The sequence below is a fragment of the Trichoderma citrinoviride genome, assembly GCF_003025115.1.
Source record: "Trichoderma citrinoviride strain TUCIM 6016 unplaced genomic scaffold BBK36scaffold_7, whole genome shotgun sequence".
NCBI lineage: Eukaryota > Fungi > Ascomycota > Sordariomycetes > Hypocreales > Hypocreaceae > Trichoderma > Trichoderma citrinoviride.
In genome coordinates this window covers 511,549-525,544 of record NW_020194715.1, presented here as the reverse complement: position 1 = coordinate 525,544, position 13,996 = coordinate 511,549, and the positions used below count along the sequence as shown (strand labels likewise).

The 13,996-nt window shown below is 53.8% G+C and overlaps 4 protein-coding genes across 4 annotated transcripts; all 4 read right to left on the bottom strand.

The window, feature by feature from the left end:
* Positions 1–1,673: 1,673 nt before the first annotated feature.
* On the bottom strand, positions 1,674–2,935 carry BBK36DRAFT_1118617 (hypothetical protein; the record flags this gene model as incomplete). Its single annotated transcript, XM_024890495.1, has 3 exons — positions 1,674–1,885; positions 1,960–2,674; positions 2,735–2,935. The coding sequence occupies 3 exons, from the start codon at positions 2,933–2,935 to the stop codon at positions 1,674–1,676; spliced, it is 1,128 nt and encodes a 375-aa protein (XP_024749566.1).
* A 3,807-nt stretch (positions 2,936–6,742) lies between these two features.
* On the bottom strand, positions 6,743–7,720 carry BBK36DRAFT_1168865 (hypothetical protein; the record flags this gene model as incomplete). The annotated part of the gene is made up of 1 exon (XM_024895238.1): positions 6,743–7,720. The coding sequence occupies one exon, from the start codon at positions 7,718–7,720 to the stop codon at positions 6,743–6,745; it is 978 nt and encodes a 325-aa protein (XP_024749565.1).
* Positions 7,721–10,163: 2,443 nt separating this feature from the next.
* BBK36DRAFT_1168864 (NAD(P)-binding protein) lies at positions 10,164–11,084 on the bottom strand (the record flags this gene model as incomplete). The annotated part of the gene is made up of 1 exon (XM_024895237.1): positions 10,164–11,084. One exon carries the CDS (start codon positions 11,082–11,084, stop codon positions 10,164–10,166), a length of 921 nt encoding a protein of 306 aa, XP_024749564.1.
* A 1,006-nt stretch (positions 11,085–12,090) lies between these two features.
* On the bottom strand, positions 12,091–13,529 carry BBK36DRAFT_1141104 (acid protease; the record flags this gene model as incomplete). The annotated part of the gene is made up of 3 exons (XM_024893425.1): positions 12,091–12,970; positions 13,051–13,177; positions 13,256–13,529. 3 exons carry the CDS (start codon positions 13,527–13,529, stop codon positions 12,091–12,093), a joined length of 1,281 nt encoding a protein of 426 aa, XP_024749563.1.
* Between the last annotated feature and the right edge of the window lie 467 nt (positions 13,530–13,996).

Below are 13,996 nucleotides of genomic sequence, written 5' to 3'. Positions count from 1 at the left end.
CTTCACTCGCAATAGAATAGCTAATTACATTAGGTAGGTATTAATGGTTCGATAGAACTGGTAGCTAACTTACACAGTATTCTCCGGATCGCGGTTATCTCTGACCCATCGTTAATCAATAGTATACTTAAACTTGACTTCACCATTGTCAAATCATTTCAATACACTTGCGATATCCTGAACACTCGGTCAGTGCCTAAAATTTAGGTGCGGCTTTAACTAATACGAACTGTCTCACTTTGCAACATAAACCACCTGTGGAAGACGCCTCAAGACGAGCCCCGGTCCAGCAACAAGTTGGGATGATGAAGGAACCTCGATGCGATTCCTCTCATGGACATACATAGAATCAGGCCGTCCCCATAGGCCCTTTATCACTCTATCCAGCTGCGTCTTACCGAACAAGTATGTTTGCGATATGAACATTCTTAATGAGTTTCTCTTGCTCACACGCGATCCCTTTTCAGCCACTACCATTCTTCAGCTCTAGACGCGATAGTTCGCTGCATAGGCATTACACTTACAGTGTAGATCTCCTGTCTGCCCTCCTCCGGTGTGGCTGTTCCTGTCTCGGACGTAAATCTAGTAAAGAAGAATTCGGAAGCGCTCAAACAGGTATCTAGGGACGGGCGTCCATTGGATGAGATCCTGCTTTTACTTTTGGAGATATATGTAGACTCGGAAATAATCTATTTGTTCCTCAACGGATGTTTTTGTCTCCATCACGCAGATCAACCCGACATGTACCGGGCTCACCCCAGCTCACCCAGAGTAGCACCTTGTCCATATCTAAAAGCGGCTTGCTCCGGTGAGCGTTGACTGAGCTTTCCACGCAAATCATGTGTGATGAGCTGCCATCAGATGGGCTCATCAACTGTGGAAAATCGGAACAACAAAACTTCCCCAGACTCGGTTCCAAATGCCACGGTGTGTCCCTGTACCCACGATGCCGCAGGCTCATACCTCTCGGGTATAGCCTCTCCATGAGCCAAGCGTCGTGGCTCCCGGCAGATGAGGTGGATGAGCAGCTTGTGGGCAGATTTCATCTGGCGGTTCTTCTCGAGCGATCACACAATGAGGAACAGAATCCTATCCCCTTTAAAGCAGTATTCGAAATGCAGATTAAGGCTGGCCTTACTCACGACTTCAGGCAGGGCCTACGTCGTATGTTCAGGCTCCGCAAACCTGAGGACGACCCTGTCTACTTTGATCCATCAAGGGAACCCATTGCCCGCGGGCTTGCCGGAAATGGCCAGCAGCTGTTGGAAGAGATAGAGATAGATAATTTGGGGGCTTTGGCTGAAGGGAAAATGCTAAGCAAGCTGCTTGTTGCTGCTGGAGGATCCTTGTCTGGACTGGAGCCAATGGCGCCTGTGTAGGAGCTTGAAGCTCAGAAGGAACTTTCGCTTAGATAGAAGAAGACCGTGTTTCTTTTTCCCCCGACTCTACGTCGGCTTCATTGTTGGGCTCATGAGCAAATCGAGCCAAGAGGCAAGCCAGAAAGAAGGACGTTTAGAGGTAATCATGTACTCGTGATCTATTACGTTGAGTTGATGAGGCTCTCTAATTTTTATAGAAAGGGGCTGGATTCCTATTGATGTCGTCTTAGATATACATCATCAGACAGAATGCAAATCGTGTTCGTTGCATTCTCCCTCCCTCTTATTCCTCCCTTACAAAGACGACTCCAGAAATTCAAAGATGGAATCGTATGCAGACTTGAACGAATAGCCCAAGTTTAAGCCGTGGCCAGCCTTGGGAACGACAACCGAGCTGAAGGTGGCGTTGGAGAAGAAGGGCTCGGAGGCGGCAATGAGGTTGGGAAACGCTCCCTGAATGGTGGCGGTGTCGGAGCAGTTGCCGCCGCAGAAGGGAACGTCGCGTTCTAAAAGATTAAGTTGTGTCAGTAATCTCTGTGGCAGCTTACAGTTGCGGCTCGTCGAGCTGGGGTTCCTTTACCTCCTGTGATGATGAGGACTTTTCCGCTAAAGGCATTGATGTCGCCGCTGCCAGTGCCAATGGTGAGGACCTCGCCGGGTGTAGTTGGCTGGCCGTGCGCAGTGGCATAGGAGAGCATCTTGGGATCGAAGTCGTCGGGGGCGAAGAATTGGATGTTGATGCCAATGGAAGACGGCACGCCCACATAGCCAGCAGGATACGAACCCGCTACCGAAGGTATTTCCTTAACAGGCTTAAAGTTCCCGCCGAGAGCGAAGCCGGCGAGGAAGTTTGGGTTCTGGCTGAAGCTGGTGAGGACGGCGGCGTCGCTAAAGTCGGGGTTCTGGTTGATGAAGCTGTACGTCATGGCCGAGCCAAAGGAGTGGCCGACGTGGACGAACTTGGAAAACTTGGCGCCGATGCCCTTGACGGAGCCGCTGCGGAGGAGCTTGGAGAGCTCGGCGAGGGCGGCGACCTCGAGGTACTGCTGGATCTCGTTGACGGGGTCGCCCTTGGAGGAGTGGCCGACGCCGAGACGGTCCCAGGTGAAGGTTGAGTAGCCGTGCTGGTCGACGGCCTGGGCGACGTAGCTGTATTCGTGGTTGTTGAAGGGGGAGTCCCAGTAGCTGCGGTCGAAGGCGATGCCGTGGGTGAGGATCTGGAGGGTTGTGCCTGGGCCGTGGTCGGGCTGGCAGTAGGTGGCGGCGATGTTGTAGTGGCCGCTGATGGTGTCATACTGTGACTTGTTAGCACCTTTGATGGGCTTGTGTCTCTGTGGGCGGGCGGGTTATCATACTCCTGTTAGGTAGCTGTCGGTGAGGTTGAAGCCGGGGCGAACAACGTCGATGAAGAACTGGGTGACTTCAGTTTCAGTTACGGGGGCCGCGAGGCTGAAGACGGCGCTGCGGGAGGAGATGGAGATGGGGATGGTGAGATCGTGGCATTTCCGCGCTGCGACGGCCGTGGCCAGAGCCAGGAGGGCTGCTGATGTCAACATGATGTCCTTTGAGTCGTTTCAAGGGTAAGAAAAGGGTGATCCTAGACTCGTTGAGTAGTGATGTCGATGGATGGGATCTTACATTGTTTGGTTCTGGGGATGAATGGTGAGACTTATATATCCATCATGGCGGTGAAGTTGCCGTGAAGCTCTTACACTATCTTCCTATACGAAGGGGGCCATCTGATTCGGCTCGGCTCCAAATCATCGCCCGATGATTATGTGTTTGTTTCTCATCTTCTATGGACCTATGCTCTTGCGGTCCACATATGCAAGCCTCACGGGGAGCCATTGCCTTGGTTTGCTAGTTGTAGTTTAGTTTCCCGCTCACCACACCAGGAACCACGTGCGGAATCGTATACACTTGAGCCCATCCAGGGGCGAATCTCACCAAAATGGTTCTTTACACTTCTTGAAAATGGAATTCGCGGCGTTGAGCTTTTGAGGCCGGGCTAACCTGAGCTGTCCGTAAGAAGAAAGCTCCTGTCAGCAGAGCGGGATTCGCGAGGATCACCTCTATTCTCTTCGGCTTTCGGGCAACCGGGCTCAGGGTAAGATGTTGCAGGGCTTCTGGAAAGAAGTTGCCGGCAGTTTGAATGCTGAGGTTTATTCTACTTGTTGTTGCGCGTTTCCATCCGAGTTCGTCCGTCGCTTTCGGTTCCGCTTAATCGCCTTTTGATGCTGCCCGGACGCGGCCGTCGACTGTCCTCCGAAGTTTTAGGAGTTCTTCTCTTACATACATCGGAGGTGTAAGCCTCGGGCCGGCGCGGCTCGCCACTCGAAATTCCAAATTCGCAGAGGGGGCTCTAATAGAACACGAAGGATCCCGTCTTTGGAGCCTCGTTCAGCGTATTTGGAATTTCGAGTAAGCCTCATAGTGGTGAGTGCTTACTAGTACCTTTGCCGCTTGCTAAACCATTTGGGAGCAGCAACCAACAGGTTTACAACTTTTGATGTTTTCTTGTGCGTAGATCCGCTCGGAAGGATCCGATCCCAGTGCATCCCTTTGCCCGAGTTTGCTTTGGCTCTTCCATCTCAAATTGAAGACGGGATTTATAGCTCTTAAACACGGGGCGAAGGGATTCGAGGTGTTGAGCATGGATGCAAACCGGGGGGACGCGGCAGTTGCAAGTCTTTGACCTGATTGGCTACGGCGCCATGCCGAGACGGAGAAACAAAAGAGCTGCAATGGTGTCCTGGCAGCGATTTGTCGTATTGTGCGGAGTTTTGCACCAATAATGATATATTCACAATCCTTCACGGATGAAAGTCTCCTATAAACGTTTGCGAAAGTTGTTACGTGTTTTGCATAGTACATATCTACTCTTTGTCCCGAACTTGCGGAACGGTGTGTGGGCTTTCAGGCACACAGCCATCGAGCCTCGTCCCCATCAACGTCTCTGGGGCGTATTCGATTGCGTTAACATCAAGATCCCGACGTAACCCTTTCCCACGGCGTCCCCAAGCCACAGACGGTTGGCGCCGGAGGCCTTAGCTGTTCATGGGTTCACGAGAAGTCGTCATGTCCTTGATCAGACTTACCTTGCCCTGAGCTGAAATCAGGTTGGTGGCAGTTAAATGTGCCCGTCATTGTTGGTCAGCTAGCGCGCCGAGCTCCTGAAAGGGTGGTTCATCACATGTTGGCAGCCACTTCGTCATTGGAGGTGTTGATGGCATCAGCTTTTTGCTGGAAAAGTGTTGCGTAAGCGCTGGAAGAAGTGAGAAGGGTTCTGATGCGGTTTCTCCAGACATTGAGTTAACGATATTTCTTGGCTTTTGAGAACAGTCAAACGGTGAAGACTAGCTAGGCGGGACAATACTACCTCACGCACGAGCGTAATACCACCTAGACAAGAGCCGATGTTGCATCTGTCTTCGTACCCTGTAGTTTGTGGATTTATGCTTAATGTTTCCATCCAATGGCTACTTACCTGAAAGTGCAGCAGCCGTATGTTGACGACCTCCGGTTACAACTCAAGTTTGAAAGGCTCGCCTTTAATCTCCCAACTTGTGATAGCATGGCGAGCGACAAATCCCAGCCGCATCAACACCCTCTGGCGAAGGTCTTCTAAACCCAGCACCTTGCTGTGTGCACTGAAACTATCACTATAAAGTCAGGCAGTTGCAAGTTCCTGACCCATGTCCCCTCTTTCATAACACCCTACGCACGGAATCATTGTGTTTCAGATATACTGGGAAGAGCATTATTGAACATGGGCTTACATCAAATTTGTAAGAGTGATGATATAATGTTGTTCCGCGAAGATGGCTGTGTATAAGATGAAATCTTGAACGCAGAGGAGGATGATCATTGAATCCAGCTTTTTCGCATCGGGGACGCAGACTGATAACTTGACTGATGGTATGTTTATAACATTGACTGGCTGTTTGTCTTATCAATACGCCTACCCCCCAAACCATATACTTCAACTCTGCTCTTCGTTTCCCCTCGTAGTTATGCAACTTCATTCCAACCATCTACTTCCGTTCCAACATGGCATTTCTACCTCTACCAGCAGAAGCCCTCATGAAAGGATGATTCCAAGCGTATCCAAAGAACAAAACCAATAACCTCAACAATCTCCCAGCGAGAAAAGCAATACAGCGGGAGTCTCCCACCCGGAGAAGAACTAAATGCCTCTTACTACATACCACTTGGATCCAGGAACACAGTCAACTACCCTACGAACGTTGACAATTTGGCACTTTTATTGTACAACCAGCCTCGGGGCAAAAATATTACGAATATGAAAACCAAGAGCGTATACACGCAACGGACTATAGCAGTATAAAAGCCGATGCTCAAGACAGCCTACGCCCGCACGGCCAAGTCAAAGAAAATAGAAATGAAAGTAAATATCGATAAATAGAAACAAGCCAGGACGGGAAGCATTAAATACTCTAACACGACGTGACACATCTCCTCAACCCCCCCAGGGTCACAAAGACAAGCAGTGCAAAATCAAGGTATCACAAACCGGTCTATTTCAACGCCACAGCAGAAAACGTGCGAAAAGCTCAACTCCATAGAAACATTAGTCTACCGTTCTGATCGGACAAAAGACAGTGCTATAGACATCCCGCCGAAGCCCAGGACGAATTCCGCCACATTCGCCTCGATTCGTTCAAGTCTTCAAGCTCACATAGTACCCCCATAGTACTACCTACCTACATACACTTAGATTAAAATTCCATTTGAGTAACACGGACCATTGTCTGAGAGCACCCCGATTCCCGTCATGTGTGACCGCAACACCGCCCTGAAGCGCATTCCTGTGGCAAGACCCGACGTCTCAAACCCCAGTTACACGACCAGACTCCGAATTAGCCTGCGTGAAATGGAGCTCGAGCAAAGATCTGGAGGCGCTTTCGGAAGATTTCTACTACTCTCCTCTGGCACGACGTGATGGTAATCACGGACAGTAGAAGTCGATATGGTAGGAAAGAAGTGTAATATATATTGTGAACGCACTCTGGCGACAGTAAAACCGGACTACTGAAAACCCAAGCTGATAACATCATTAGCATCTAAGCGAAAAGAACATATCGTCACCCCTCCCGCGCGGGGACGCAAACTGGCGTCGTGTATCTGCTGGTACACCACTCGCTATGCCGGTTGTAGAATACAATCTATCCCAATCCCAGGTATCCCATCCATCCTGAAACAGAAAATACAAAACGCCGAAAGAGAGAACATCATGCCAGATTTGTGTGATGGACCAGTCTGAGGTGAGGCTCTCTCACCTGTCCAGTTCCCAAATCCCGGCGGAGCACGGGGGGATTCCGAGCAGACCTGCTACAAGTCGATCAACCCAGCATGATCCAAGTCTCTGACGAGTTGTTTGCATTCTCCACAATCTCTGTTTGGGATGGCACGTCATCGTCAAGCTCGTGATCGGTAAAGCAGTCGTAGTCAGAGAGACTGTCGTCGTGCATCAGATCTGGGAGCTGAGACGTCTCAACGTCGAAGGAGGGGTTTGATGAGTTCTGTCCGTAGACGACACGAAGGGGAGGGAAGGCCTCGCCAGCCGCTGAATCATCAGCAGATGATCGACCTGCCGAGTTCTTCGCCGAGGCGCTGCAGTCACCGAGATCGGTGTAAGAGAGGACGAGAGCAGGCTTGGCCTTCTTGGCTTTGCGGCCGCGCTTCGCAGGGCGAATGGTATACACGGGCTCCTCGTGCTGGATGCTGTTGAGGTTGAAGGCTTCCTCAGGACGCTGCTCATCACCATCATACAGCAGGCCCTGGTGGTACAGCTCAGCGATCTGCGCGTCCTCACTCTCGGGGGAAGCCCGTGTCTGAACCTTGCCCTTGGCGGTGCTCGCAACACGGAAAGCATCCTCCCGTTCGAAGCTGGGCCGCCTCACAAGTCGGGAGGTATCACTGGGGAGCGCAATGGCACTGCGAGCAAGCTCCCGGCCCTCCTCCTCTTCGTTACGAGGGGACAGCCTGGGGGCGCGGGTTCCACGCTTGCGCGGCTCCCACGGCGCGGCGATGACGGCGAAAAGATCCCGCTCAATGTGCGCTCGGAGAGGACGGGGTTCCTCGGAGGAGCCTCCGTCCTTTCGCCGGGCCTGCCAGGCACCGGAGATGCAAGGGTAGCTCGGCTGGTGTTGGTAGGAGAACTGCTGGTAGATGACCTGGTTCTTAGACTCTATCAAGCGCTTCGCTGTAGACCTGACAAGGTAGTTGGTGCTACGGCGCCGGAGGACTGCTCGCTTGGATTGGGCATGGCGGCGCTTGACGGCAGGGGATGAAAGGGCGCTGCGGTCGATGACATCCATGATGGCTTGTATAGGTATACGGCTGATGTAGATGGGAGCTGGGGAGAGACGCTTCGCAGCTGATCGGATGGTACTAGAAGATGGTCGAAGACGAAGATATCGAAGATGATGATTGGTATAGGGCGTGAGAAGAGGTGAGGAACTGTGGAAAGGGGGGACATGTCAGTCGAGATGAGAGAGAGACTAATACGGTTCCAGGCAGGCGGATCGCTTACCAGGGGAGCGTGTCGAGCACGAAGGGGTCCTCCTGCTCGGATGCTGGTCGGTAGAAGCAGCAGGACAAGTAGGTACGGAGTCGCGTAGGTCAACCGACAGCCGATAAGGCAGTGACGCGGTGATGGACTGAGTAGTCACAGAAGGCGCAATCAAAGGTATAAGACGCGCCAAAGGAAGATGGCCTTGTTGCGATAGAAGCTCCGAGGGTGAGAAGCATCGAGAGACGCTGGCGCGCACCCCCCGGCCCAGCAGAGATCTTATATCAGTCCGAGGGCATCTTGTTTGCCTGCGCTCGGGGTCCGACTGGCACAATGGCGTGCTGATTGGGCGCGGCGGGAGTCATCTGGCCGGTTGCTGGACGAGCGCATGACGTGACTCACTCAAACGGTCTAATCCAAGGAGTGGCCGGGCTGGTGGCGCAGTTTGGGGTCAAAGAGCCTTGGGGGCCCGGCTGGTCTCGGGAAAAGGGGCTGTTGGCTGGAAGCGGAAGAGCGGAGGGCTGACGGGCAAGGACGAGGCGATAACGAGGTGCACAGTGCCTGGAGTTGTGCGTCTGTCCCTGTGGCTGGTTATGCCCAGATAGCAGGTGAAAGAAGGTGTGGGCGACGATGGAGAGGTGTGTCACCGGTAAGAGGACGGGGGTTGGGGGGGCAGAATAGGAGGCAGACGGCCGGAAAGGGAAAGCGGCGTGAGGGCCTGCATGCATGGGCAGTGCGGAGTACAGGGACAAGGAGACGGGGGTGGACACGGTACGGCCAGGTACCAGCAGCTGTCCCACGTCATATCCGTCAGAGGTATTGGTACTCGTGAAGAGCAGCAGGAGATGTGGTGACCAGGTACTGCTACTTGCTGTCGACAGCGCGCAGGTACCGCATCGATGAAGCTCAAGTTCCCAGATTGCAGCAGCTCCTGTACCTGTAATGGACAATGCCAGTGTCGTCATTACCGAACCAAGGAATTACACGTGTAATGCACGCTTCCTCGTCTTCGCTCATCTCCCGGACGTTGGACAGGCGCTTACCAGTTTGCTCTAGGCATGCAAACCTGCTTCATCATCACTGTCAGTCTGACTCCATACCTGCTTCACTGAGAAGTAAGAATAATGTTGCTTGTTTCATTATCTCTCCAAGCGCCGGACAGGTCATGGGTACAGTACGAGCTACAAGGACAGCCGCAAGCCCCGGCATCCTCAACTGCTTCCCCGGAGCCTAAAATGGCCCGGATGCGTTGGCCGACGCAGGACGCCTCACATGGGGGGACCAGCAGCCGCTTATCAGTCGCTTATTACTACAGCCATGTGTGTACAGTCGTAGTGGCCCCCTTGGTTATCTGTGGCTTGAAAGGCCTTTTTTTTGTTTGTTTGGGGACGGCTATCAAAGGGGGCCTCTAGGCTGCCGTCACCTAGGACAGTCATCCAGAGCCACGGGACCAGGCGCTCCAGCTCGATCCCGAGGCTCTGCGCCAAACCGCCTGCCATGTGAATACGGAGGGAGATGAATATCCAAAGAGTCTGATACTATTAGCAAATCGCTACTGAACGACAGCTTCACTGTGGGGAACTGGGGAAGATATCAAAGGGGGCTCGAGACCGCTTTTTGACTACATGCGCTCCGTACAGTCCAGTGCGAACTACTATTAGTGGACTTGTAAACAAGTGGCCTTCTCTACGCCAATCATGCAAGCACATTCGACAAAGACGGAGGGCCGGTATGTGATTTGAATCCGGGGCAGACCGGAACCGAGGAGATGTCGACTGCAGGACTACCATGTCTGATGTGATAGCATTCTGCAGAGCTGCAGAGTGCAGAGCACAGTACAGTCGATATGGCCGCGGCGGATGGAATACTGTATACGAGCTGCGGCTTCGTATTCTTATTTACATTGGGCTCTTGTTTGTTAGATCGGGCTTGTCTCAAGGAATGGACGGTGATGATAGTGGTAAATTAGATGTCTACAAACTTGTCCAACAGAGGGCATCAACATCAAGCAGTGTGCCATCCATCAGGTAGGGCGCGAAAAGTAAAGTGCATGCATGTTCGTCTTGTCCATTCACAATCCGCCTGCGAGCCATCAAGGCAAGGTAGCATTGCTTCGTGGCTGATGAGGCATACCGGCCTTTTTGTTTCGTTGCGCCTAGCATACAATACGAGCAATAAACAACAGGCAGAGATAGAACGTGAGTCGTGACACATAAGAATCGATACAGACACCAATCATACACGCTCCATCACTCCAGCTTCACGTTCATGGCCGCCAGATACGCCTTGACGTCCGTCATCCTCATCCCCCGCACAAAGTTGACCGTCTTGTCCTGGTCCCAGGCCACCCCCCTGCCCTGCGCAAAGGTATCCCTGTACTTGACATAGTTGTTGTTCGGCTCCTCGATCATCTGCGTGGCCAGCTCCTCCACGTCCCAGAGTTCGCGGTAAAACTTGGTGCCAAAGCGCTCGTCGACCAGGTCGGCCACCTGCCGGTACGTGAGGGTGTCGCCGGCGACGAAGACGCACTGGTTCTTGAGGCCCTGGGGGTCCAGCACCAGCTCGGCCGTGGCCCGGCCAATGTCCGCGGGCGTCGTCAGCGTGATGCGGTTGTCCCACGAGCCGAGGGCGCGCACCGTCTTGGAGCGGAGGTCGACGACGCCGAACTCGGGCACGAAGAGGAAGCTCATGAAGAGGCCCGTCGACACGATGAGCCATTCCGTGGCGTCCTGGCCCCGCAACATCGCGCGCACGCGCAGCTGCTCGTCGAACAGGTCCTGCGAGCTGCCCGGGCCGATGGCGTCGTAGTCCATGCCGAACTGCCAGGGGAAGTAGCGCGGCGTCTTTGCCTCGAGCGCGGCCTCGCACAGCTTGGTCTGCGTGCCCGCCGGCAGGCCCATGCCGTTGCACGAGACGACGGTGTCGTACTTTGCGAAGACGGCGGCGAGCTCCGGCACCGACGCCTGCACCACGTCGGCCGCCTCGAAGCGCACGCCGAGGGCCCTGATCTGCTGCACCAGCTTCTTCTTATCGGGCGCGGCGGAGTCGAGCGAGGCCTGGCGCATCAGCACCGTGAGGCGGGCGCGGTTGCGCTTGGGGTGGAGGGCCAGCGCCTCCAGCACGGCGAGGCCCAGCTCGCCGGCGCCCAGGACGAGGATGTTGGGAGGCATTGTCTTGCCTTGCCGGAGGAGGTTGAGTTGCTTGACTTGGCGGTTGAGGGCTTGCAGATTGGCCTCGGTGAGCTGCTGAGGCCCGGCGCTCTGATCGCCGTCCATGGGGCCCTTATATATGACTTCTGACCCGTGTGGCAACTCTCGAGCGTTCATTCACAACCTCCAAGCCGGTCTCCCCGTAATAGCAGAGCTTTCTCGTCTAGGCCATCCGATGGCATGATCCGACGAGGCTGCCTTGGTCCATCATTGGCCGGCTGAGAAAAGTCCCGAAGCCATGGGCAGTTCTTGCTGCATGCTTCGTACTTGCTTCAGGCATGGCCGCTCTTGGCAGTCGGTTCCTGGCAAATGGTCCGTCCAACTTACCCGGCATTCGACGCAGATAATCAACCAAGATCCATCGTATTCTTCGCAAAAACTTGTACTTCGTAATATCGTTGACACAAGCCCACAACTCCTCTCTTCACTGTCCCAGTTTAGCTTGAGCAGTTGGTTGCAAAGTGCCTGCCAAGCCGTGCTCCAAACGGATTTAAGCTACATGTGCCGTTTGGCGAAGAGGGGCCGGGTCGTGTTAGTGAGGTGTAGACAGTGAGACTGGGCTGGCTAACGGCTACGAGATTCAGTTGACGATTGGATCTCACGGAGATTATTTGCTAGGCACCAAAAGGTTAAAATAAATGTTGACAGCTGCCAACACGAACCTAGTAGTTGAATCTGAAAAGACTGAAGATTCTAGACCCTAACTAACATCATCCCCCCCTGAATATCCCCTCTCTAGGTAACTGCCTACAAGGTGATACACGTATTCCTTTCCAAAGCCGAACAAGCCAAAATAAATCATCAATTAATTATCGTTGACCCTTGAGAGAGCAGAGTTTTTTTTCTCATATCAAGTTGATCCTCTTGGTGACATTTCAATCGTGTACTGACCGAACCGCGCACTGAACTGCTTCCATTGGATATCATGGTGGCAAACAACATCCACTGTAGCTGACACATAACGAACTTAGACGGTCGTGTTCTTGTTGGCAAATCCGACAACCTTGTTGCCCATGTCAAAGACGACAAACTGAGCCTTGATGGCAATGTCGCCGATGACAGCAAACGGCGCGCCCGCGGACGACTGGATGCCGCCATAGCAGTACGTCGAGTTCATGCGGCCGTAGTTGATGTAGGAGCCGGGCACGATGCCGCGATAGTTGCCCAGGCCAAAGGCAAAGTCGGGCAGCTTGGCCGCGCAGGGCACCAGCTGCATGCCGACGCTGTTGCTGAAGATGGAGCCGTTGACCTGGGCGTAGTAGGCGTTGACGATGTCATCGGGCACCAGCAGGAGCGTGGTGCCCGTGTCGACGATGCCGTTCCACACGCGGGCGACGTAGTTTGTGTCGTTGCTGCCGACGCGGTACCCGCTGACGGAGATCTCCCACAGCGGGGACTGGGGGTTCATGGCGGCGTACTGGATGGCGCCCGTGTACTCGGAGCCGTTGATGTAGCCGAAGTTGTAGTTGCCCGGCTTGCCCTTCTTGAGGTTGGCCGTGAAGACCGGCCTGACGAGCTGGTTCTTGATGTTCTCCAGGTACGTCGTCTGCCTCTGCGGGCGGACCGTGTTGGCGGTGCTGCTGGCGGCGCCCAGGATGCCGGACGAGAAGGAGTCCTCGCTGAGCTCGTTGGAGACGTTGACGGCCGACTCGACGGCCTGCTGGTTGAAGAAGGTGTTGCCGATCTGCACGCGGTCCTTGTACACGATGCCCATGGCGCTGGAGCCGTCGCCGTACCGGATGACCCACGACTGGCCTGCCTGGCGGATGCTGGTGGTGGACGCGGAGGAGTTGTAGCGCGCCTGGCCCTGGATGAGGGGCGGGTATGTGTCGGTTGAGAGGACCCAGCTACGATTTCGTGTCAGATGGAGATCTTCTTCTTTCTATCTCTCTCTCTCACTGTGTGGACACCAGATGCTCAAACTTACAGATCGGACGAGCCCGTGTCCAAGTTCAGGGGCAGGGTCTGAGGCGGGGTGCCGATTTTGACCGGCAGCACATATTCCACATCAGCTCCCGGAGGAGGAGAGGCAACCGCAGTGCCAGTCTGGTTGCCTGTTTTCTTCATCAGCACTTGAATTCTATTTTCCCCCCCATGACACGGTCATGGTCGAGAGAGGGCGGGAAACATACCAGCCTGGAGAAACTTGCTGAACTTGCGGTTCAACTCTGGGTTGGTCTTGATGGCTTCCTTGACGTTTTCCGGCAGGCTGGGGCTGTACTTTGCTAGAGCCGAGATGTAGGCGGCCGGGATATCGCCCTTGTAACGCTCATTCAGGATCTGGGTGATGGAGAACGTCTGGCCTTGCTCGGCCGACTGGACTTCATCTGCCCTTGGCTGGACCACTCCGGCCGAGGCCGAGTTGGCTATACACGCAAGGGTGAGGGCCGCTGCGTGGAACTTCATGATGGCGGATTATGGCAACCCGGCTTTTACAGCAGCAGAAAAGGGGAAATGTCAAAAAGAGGTCAAATTCCGGTGGATCTCTGGCTCCTTTTATATCCGAAAGACGAGAGAAGAAACCCTTACTACTGGAAGGGAGAAAGCTGGACATTCACGACCTCCGCGTATGTTATATACTCCTGGCATTCCGGCATGGAACGGCACCCTGCCCTTTGGATGCCAAGCACCGATTCTGGCAGTTCTACAGCATGGTAGGGGCCGAACTTCTGCTGCCGACTGATCATTGCCCTATAGAGATGTAGAATATCCTCGTGATGGCTGCCCAAGCCATTCAGGAATGTGATTTGAGGAATGAGCATCGGAAGAGTATATTGCATCTCATAGCACATAGGATAAGCACGGCACGTCGTCCGCATGTTACGGTAAAGATGTTGTGGGAAGATGAGAGGGCTTATTTTCTGAGACACTCT